Source organism: Brachyhypopomus gauderio, chromosome 7, assembly GCF_052324685.1.
Source record: "Brachyhypopomus gauderio isolate BG-103 chromosome 7, BGAUD_0.2, whole genome shotgun sequence".
Classification (NCBI taxonomy): domain Eukaryota; kingdom Metazoa; phylum Chordata; class Actinopteri; order Gymnotiformes; family Hypopomidae; genus Brachyhypopomus; species Brachyhypopomus gauderio.
The window spans coordinates 21,376,205-21,384,526 of record NC_135217.1 but is presented as its reverse complement, the minus strand read 5'-3'; the positions used below and the strand labels follow the sequence as shown (position 1 = coordinate 21,384,526).

At 39.0% G+C, this 8,322-nt stretch overlaps 1 protein-coding gene across 3 annotated transcripts; it reads right to left on the bottom strand.

Annotated features, from left to right (window-relative positions):
* Window positions 1–2,860: 2,860 nt before the first annotated feature.
* Window positions 2,861–8,064, bottom strand: LOC143519275 (uncharacterized). 3 transcript variants are annotated; one of them, XM_077012553.1, is made up of 6 exons: window positions 7,930–8,042; window positions 6,839–6,901; window positions 5,784–5,929; window positions 4,934–5,072; window positions 4,666–4,773; window positions 2,861–4,405 (listed from the first exon to the last, which is right to left on the bottom strand). In XM_077012553.1, the coding sequence occupies exons 3-6, from the start codon at window positions 5,927–5,929 to the stop codon at window positions 3,650–3,652; spliced, it is 1,149 nt and encodes a 382-aa protein (XP_076868668.1). In that variant the 5' UTR covers window positions 6,839–6,901; window positions 7,930–8,042; the 3' UTR covers window positions 2,861–3,649. The 3 variants fall into 3 exon arrangements, with proteins under 3 accessions (XP_076868668.1, XP_076868669.1, XP_076868667.1); XM_077012554.1 differs by lacking the exon at window positions 6,839–6,901 and having other exon boundaries at window positions 7,930–8,064; XM_077012552.1 differs by lacking the exon at window positions 7,930–8,042 and having other exon boundaries at window positions 6,839–7,911.
* Window positions 8,065–8,322: the final 258 nt, after the last annotated feature.

Sequence of the window (8,322 nt, the reverse complement as noted above, 5' to 3'; positions counted from 1 at the left end):
GAACATGTATAAAACAATGTAATACTGTATGCCCCAAAAGTGTGATATCTTCAGATTAAACAAAGCAACATTAAAACAGGCTAGTTTTGTTGACTAGAACTGATTTGAGAGACTGACCTTTCTCAACAATGCGTTAGCAGCACAGTTGTTGACACAAACACTGGTTGAGCAAACAGACATGAAGATGGAAAGGTAGAGAGAGTGACTGAAACATACTGGACAACAGCTGTGTTGGGACTCTCACCGCACACTTAAAGTGTGTGATAAAATGTATCAAAACACTGCCTTTCAACCAGTCTTTATATTAGACTGATCTCACATCAAAATATGAGAGAAACCAAACTTTTCAATAGTAGAATTAAAGTAGAATTATTCAAGGGCAAAAAAGTCCTTATTAAAATTCTTATTGTTCCTTTTTGATTTTTAAAGGTGTCAGTTATTGTCAAGAGTTCATAAGCAAACTTTAGTTGACATATAACACCATTAGTAGCTTATCTCTTCAAAGCATATCAAAGCCTTAAGGAGCTCTTGGGTGGTCATTGGTGATTTTATAAAATGGGGCGGACTGCAGTAATTCATTAGCAAAGGAAAGACCTTTGTAATCTTTGTAAATCTGTTATGTCTCTGCTAGGGCAGTAATTTGGTTTTACTGAGGTACACAGCTTTACTCAGTATACAGTATCAGTATATAAATGCCAACACGTGCTTACGTTCATGAACTCATGAACGGTGTCTTCAGTCAGGGCTGGACTCAATCAAGTCATGTCATTTACAGTGTACAGTGTACTTACAGAATAAGTGTTTACTTAGAAAAGACATCTTGTGTGCCTTCGAAACTTTTGAAATACATACAGCGAGGGAGAAAGAAAATCTTATGGGTAATTCATCACAAGCAATGATATTTAAAACAATTTTGTAATTTTCTGTTACTCTCCATTACTCATTAATCTATTTTAAAAGTTGCAAAGTACTGATACAACTACTACTGCCAAAACTACTACATATGTAGTATTTGGTTCCTGGCCTGGAATGCAGCACCTGTTTGCAGGAAAACTAAATAAACTATAAAATGAAAAAGGTCGATTCTGCCATCTTGTGGCAAAAACTAATATGACACGCTAAGCGCGATAAAGTCCAGCTATAACTTTTCTTGCCTGCTTTCATAAGTTCTAAAGCGGAAACGCATGCTAATAACATACACACATCATTGAAATTATTAGACAGTTAGCTTACTTTCTTGTCATGCTCCATTGTTGTGAAATTATTAAGCGTAGTTTTATTAAACATTCTGAGAGTAACACACCAAAAACCGCTGTGGAAGAGTGGTGGGGGGTGGGGGGGGGGCGAATATAAGTAAGTTGTTGAGCGGAGAACAGGCCAATCAGAACCCCCTCTCTCTCCTTCCCACTCGCGATTAGAGAAAAAAAAGTCTGTCGCCTGTGTGCGCGTTTGTGTGGGTCACTCGTTCTGAATTCCGGGAGATTATATGTGACTCGCGGGTATCAGGGAGACACTACCGAAATGCGGGAGACTCCCGCAGCTTCCGGGAGACTTGGCATGTCTGCATTCAGTGGCGTGCACACATAGACATCAGGTGGTGCAACTCTGCCCTTTATCAACGAAAGTGCCCTTTTGAAACTTCGGTTAAAAAAATATATATATTATTATTAACATGTTGCTGAGGTCGGTTTAAAATGATCTTTAGAAAACCTGAGCGATTAAAAACAATGCCCTGAAATGAGCCACCACCTCGCACACACCCGACCTCTCTCTTCCTTTAACACCAGATGCGCTGCAGCAGCAGTTCAGTTCAGCGAGTGGAAGGAAGCGTCTTCAGCACAGCACACACGGTCAGATAGACTTCTTCTCCCGTGCCCCACCAGCCAGGTCACATACACATCTACCAAATTCAAATCTACCGTTTGCCCTCTAAGCCCAACGTGAAATCATTTTGTTGTGCAGTAAAATGTCTCACAGCACCAAACTACTAACATTTTTAGCCGACTGGTCACCTGATAAACTAGTCGCTCTAGCCCAAATCAGTGATAGATAACGTGAGGACGACCACATACAAATAATTAAGGTAGAGTTTGCAAATCTATGTGTTAAGCTGAACGTCTTCTGTTGTATAGGTTTTGTTAGGCAACATAAATTAACACAGTCGTTTGTGAAAGAAGAAACGGGAAGTTCCCCAATACCTGTGAAAAATGCCCATCTGCATTCATGTAATGAAAACACTCAGTAGCCTATAACTCCTTCTCCTACTTTTTGGTCTTTTTACTATCTTAATTGTAGGCCTATAGGCTATTGATTTACTAATTGCAAAATATATGCAACAAGGCCTGCAGACAGTGGAGGATAAACAGAAGTTAACTGAAGGACTTAACAATGACTGTATATAGTTAATATTGGATATGGATTTTATCAGTTGGCGGTGTGACTTTTTTCCATTGAAAACTCACGTTTAGAGAATGTTACAAATAAAAGTCAAATTTCATTCAACATGTGCTTGTAATATTTTTTTATAATGAAGTGCGCTAAAAAGTGCCCCCCCCCCTCCCCCCGAGCACTTGCCCCCCAAAATGTCTGTGCACGCCACTGTCTGCATTAGATATCGTGTCACGTTGGTTTTCTACAGCGCACCTCTGCAGCTCATCGTGCACTCTCGTGCAGTGACCTCGTGCATGACTACAGCACTCATGGGCGATAGTGCTCCAGAGATCCCTGAAAGCACGGAGAGGAACACAGTTCCGTGCTCTTAAAAATATACCACTTGCAGTATTTGTTGAGAAACAAAATGATAAAAAGCACAGTAAATAAATAACAAATTGTTCATTCATTTGTAATTCATGAAAGCCAATCTGAAGAGATGTTATGTTTATTTTTTGCAATTACATTCACATTTTTGTCTCACAGCTCTCCGAGCATCATTTAATATATCAGCTAAGATCTTTACAGTGTAGGAAACAAAACTTTTGGAAAATGTTGGATTTTTTCTTTTTATTTATTTACATATTTATATAATATTTATATTTATAATAACCTTGCATCAGTCCACTCTGATATGTTCTAAAGAAAGAAAATGTATACACATATAAAACGTTTAGCATAAATAAAAGAGTAAATGTGTCTTCAACATATACTATAAACAAACCACATTCTATCATAGCTGTGTCTCTGAGATTCAAAGGTCAATACTGAAACTTCAAGCAAAACTATTGGTAAAAACTCATGCATTGTGAAAAGACCCAAATCACTGTGTTCACCTTTAGTTTCTCTGTACATGCTCTCGATGTCAATTATGCAGTAAAACCATTTGTATATCCTCTCAAAAATTCAGACTTCAGATTTTAACTTTTCTGCCAGTGATTTTATAGTCTCTCATTGCTAGGAGCTCTTCTTCTGCAAAATGCTTTCACTGAATCATACATTATTCACAGTACTTGGAAAAATCTGTGTTTTCCTCTGATACAACTGCAATTTACATGGAATCGTCAAAGTTGTACAACCCTCTTAAACAGGGGAAAAAGCACCAAGACCACTATAAAACAGCATACAGTTCCAATGTCCAGACCTGGCAATTATCATTAATCTTACTGCACCTAAGACAGTGATCAAAAGACTCCATTAGGTCTACATGTCTTGGTCTTCAGGGCTTGGTCATTTTCACCACGTCCTCGTACTTAACAACTCTGCCATGCCTGGTCACTATCTCCTTGTACACCATCTGGCCTGTATCCTCATCATAGCAGTGCTGAATCACTCTTCCATCTGTTGGTAAGGGACACGGAAGGCGTATCTGTGGGTTTTGAGGGATCGCCCCTCTTCCAGCATATAGGGGTAATGCGTCTGGCTGCGGAGGGGGGGCACGATGATTGTTTAGAGCTGGGGGCGGGTGGGCCCGTACTTCGGCTGGAACAGGGCCTGGGTGCCTTATTTGCTTCACGCCAAGGTCATTTACAACTTTTCCTCTACCACCCCCTTGCGCCACCAAACCTGGGTTAGCCTTTCCCGTTACGGCCCCGCCCCTGGTGGCCGCGTCTGCCTCGACAACCGCTCCGGCTCGTCTGATCTTGCCGATCACTTCAATCATGGTGGGTCTCTCTGCGGCGTTTGCCGCTACCATACTGGTCACTACACCGCAGTAAGGGCTGTCTCTCAAAGTGTCCCTAATGGTGACGGAAGACAGAAAGTCTGTGGGCAGCCGGATCCCTGCGCAGAGTTCAGCGATTATCTTGCCAAAGGCCCAGATGTCTGAGCGCTTGTCCCGGATACCACGTCTGTGCAGGATCTCTGGTGCCGAGTAGGCCTCGTTCCCCAGGTTCTGGGCCGAGCTCAAGCCATTCACAAAGAACTTTGCCAGGCCCATATCGATGATCACAGCACGATGGGTTTGGTGTTCAACCTAATGGAAGGGTCAGAAACAGGACGTTGATTATTACATTATTGAGACTTTGGTATTAACTCTTCCACTTTTGTCAAGTCAACATAGACTAAGAAATGTTGTTTAGACAACATAATGACCCGTGGTTTACATTGTGTTTAGTAGTCATTTAACTTTTTAAACTTTTTTCTAAGTGCATCAGGTTAATAATTTTTTCCAGATCCTATTTTTCAGTACACCATTCCCATTGCCCATCTGTGTTAACCTTATGACACTCTTACCATGATGTTGTCTGGTTTTAGGTCCTGGTGGACGATGTCTTTACTGTGAAGATGAAACAGCCCTTCACACATGCCTGTTATGATGGTGGCCTTCACTGACGAGGTCAACTGGAGAAATCAAATCAAATCAAATCAAATATATTTGTATAGCGCTTTTCACAACACACAGAAACAGCTCAGTCATATTTTTGACAAAGATTCACTTGTTTAATTAGTTATTTGCTTATGTTTACTAATCATTTACTACCCTGAATGAAAAATTATATACCTGTATTTTAGATTTCTGTGTGTTAAATATGGTTGTCTCAAGATCCTCTCCAAAGATAAACTCCAGAGGAATGTGCCACGTTCCATTTTCCAGCCATGGATCCCCGAGGAGCTTAACCACATTATTGTGATGTACTTTGCTGCAGTTTGAAAGATATAAAATTCTGTTAGTCACTGGGATGAGATAAAATAATAGTAATTATAGCTATTTCTTCCACATACCACTACTAGAGTTTTAGTTATTTATAGTTACTTTTGATTTAAAAGAACGTCACCCAAACGCTAACAAAAGTAATGGAGGATCAGTCATATGAAAATAGCATCTTGTCCCCTATTAGCTGTCGTTTGTCATTTGAATTTTACATTAGCATTTGAGCTGCAGTGTTATGGCTGGGTGATATGAACTCAAATCAATATCATGATTAATTGAAAATATTGCCTCAATTACAGTTAATGAATGATTGTTTTTTTTGCTGACACTGACAAGTGTTCAAGTGTTGACAAGTGTTCAACAATTAAAGCTTCTAATGAAAGAGGTCATATTGGTGCGATTATAAAAATTTACAAATAGGTTGCTTCCCTGTTGCTGAGTGGATGGGGCGGAGTCACGGACTACATGTGCAGTACAACAGTGGGCAAAGTATTAGCATATATTTAAATTTAAATATATTTGAAGTATAAGTATATGCTATATGATCTAATTTAAAGCCAAAAACCAAAGTTAATGACATGGGCAAAATTATGTCGGTTAGAGCTTCTGGATGTCAGTTTTAATGTATTTTCAGAGGAATGCCTGGCCCTATGTAGTGTCTTTTATAAGGGGTGTTGAAATGGGGACTGTATGTACACACTAGTATACTCTGCACTCTCTGTCGAGCTGCTCCTTGGTGATGTAGGCCATGGGCACTTTCTTCATTGCAGCCCAGGTATCCTTGTACTTCTGTTTGTAAATCTTTCCAAAGCAGCCTTTTGCCAGAGTTTTTGTAGAGTAGTCCATCTAGTCAAACAAACACAAGACAAAATGGTGAGAATAGTTCTTATCCAGAACTTGAAGGTTCTTTATTATTATTCTTTCATTTTCTTATTTCACAATTTGATTTTTCTTTCTTTGAGTGGGGCAAAGATTTTTCATAAAAGGATTGGCGAGGCGAGTTACATAACATCTGGTACAATGCCAGCACATTAAATCATATTAAATACCCCACTGTGCACATTTTCAGTGCTGTTTGTACATCGGTGCAGATGTGCAATATTCACTGAAGCTGACATCCACCAGTGTCTTCCAAAAGAAACTGGACTCATAAATGAGTGGGGGGGACGGGACGCAGAAGGTTCCACACCAACGCACTTTGTTTTCCACATACAGCAATACTTCAGTGTTCAGATGTGTCTAGACTAGTGCAGAGTGCAATGTGATTAACAGTACCAGCCTTTGCTTGAGGCCAAATGTTACCAAACTAGATCTTAACCTTCTGTTCAAGTGATCCTGGAATTACCAGAAATTCAAGCTCTGGCTTTGTCTGAAGAAAACCTAAATGACTAAGTACTTTGTACAAGTACCTTATTAAATTGTGATTAATAAGTGTGGACCTATCTATGACAATGAGACAGCAGACACGGTTAGCACGAGAGGTTAACAGTTATCAGCAAGTGGATCTGAAGGGGATGTGGAGGATATCTAATCTAGTATGAGTGATAGAACGAATGCCCTTTGATGAGCTCAACTCATCTGTTTTTTCAAAGACTTAAGTCACACCCTGTTAAGGTGGAGACTTTTGCATTTTTCTGTGTCAAAACATAAATTGACACTCACAACAATTGAACAATCACAGTAGAGCAAATGTCACAGGCTACCAAATAAATGTAAAGGTTTTCCCAGTTCTACGTGTCAGGTTTAGACTGGTACCTTGTTTGAGAGCTGCCTTTGCTTGCTTTCTATTTTTTTTTGTGTGCCTCTCACGCCTTGCTCCTGTGTAAACACAATGTCATAGGTGTGTTCTTCCAGCCATCCTACAAGATCACAAATACATCCAAACTCCCCAAAACTTAAACATACACACACTAAATAAAATTTTAGTTTTTTTTGCACTAATATGTTGTATTGTGTAGGATAATTGGAATACATGTTCAGACCTAAATAATCTTAAATTGTCTGGTATGATTAGAAGCAGTGTTATGAAATAAGTGTTTAACATAAATGTTTAAAATGTTAAAAATAAATAAACGTAAATACTAGAAAGTGTTTACATTTTGCGGGAAAGTTTAAATGACAATATTCGTATTTACAAACTGTGAAGGATAAATATCTAATGCTCGTTTTAAAAAGTGTTGGCTGATTAACAAAGGACAGATATGTTAAAGAATGATTGTGTTCTATCCAAATTTAGATACAAGCACCTGAACTCTGTATGAAGCCACGAATCACAGTTAAATCAATCAAGTGGGTGTCAGTTATAGCATGAGAGGAAACTGTTCATGGCACAACCTAATACAACATAGATAACCTAACATTTAGCTCGTTTAGCGCAATTACATCCTAGATACACAGACAGCAGTTACGTTACTTTTGTGGATGTATTATTCTGGATACGTACTTAAACGTCCGATAATACCGCTCTAAATGTGGGTGTATTATTTTAGGTTTGTAAGATCGCTTTGCCATTTCTCTCACGACCTCTATTGAACAAATAGGGTAAATTGTCTTGTGAGAATTACTCTGAATAGCCACCATATACGGAAATAAAGAAGACTTTTGAAGGCAACATCATCTCGCAATTTAAGCAATTGCAGTTTCGCCATTATAATCAACTGCAGGATACAAGCATGTTTCTAATCGTCAAATGAAACGTAAATTTATTATAGCTATATTCCCACTGAGTAGGCTAATACAGTATTCAACACCAGTATTGTAGATGCTCCAAACCAAACGTCCCTCTGCAAAGGAAACGGTCAATGTATCAAGCTATTTCACTAATAAGAGTAAATATGCATACTGACCCTGAGCAGGAGTTTGGAAGCGTCGTCGCTATGTGAATATGGCAGGGTGTAAAACTTCTTGACTGATATACCTTTTCCGTCTTCCTCACCACGCCTTCATTTTCCACACCGAGTATGAGGGCCGGTGAGTAAACCGGAGTTTATCTTAATCGGGGAGCTAACGGTTCACGGAAGTTTCCGTGCTAATGTTTATGGTAAAAGTGACACTTCACGGAAATATGAATAACTTTCCGTATACACATTTAGTAAGGCATACGGTATTAACTATAAAGAAAATAAAGAAGAAAAAATACTTATTTATATTTCTGTTTAGGACAAGATATAACGTGTTGACATTATATTAACAGAGAAACCACTAGATGGAAGTGTTGTTATTTTAATCAGCCATTTTCT

Coding starts and splice junctions, on each gene's coding strand:
- LOC143519275 (XM_077012552.1), bottom strand. CDS start 7,057: ATGTATTCCAATTATCCTACACAATACAACATATTAGTGCAAAAAAAA. Junction 5,930..6,838: donor AAAGGCAGCTCTCAAACAAG/GTACCAGTCTAA, acceptor TTGTTTGACTAG/ATGGACTACTCTACAAAAAC. Junction 4,406..4,665: donor TAAAACCAGACAACATCATG/GTAAGAGTGTCA, acceptor CCCTTCCATTAG/GTTGAACACCAAACCCATCG.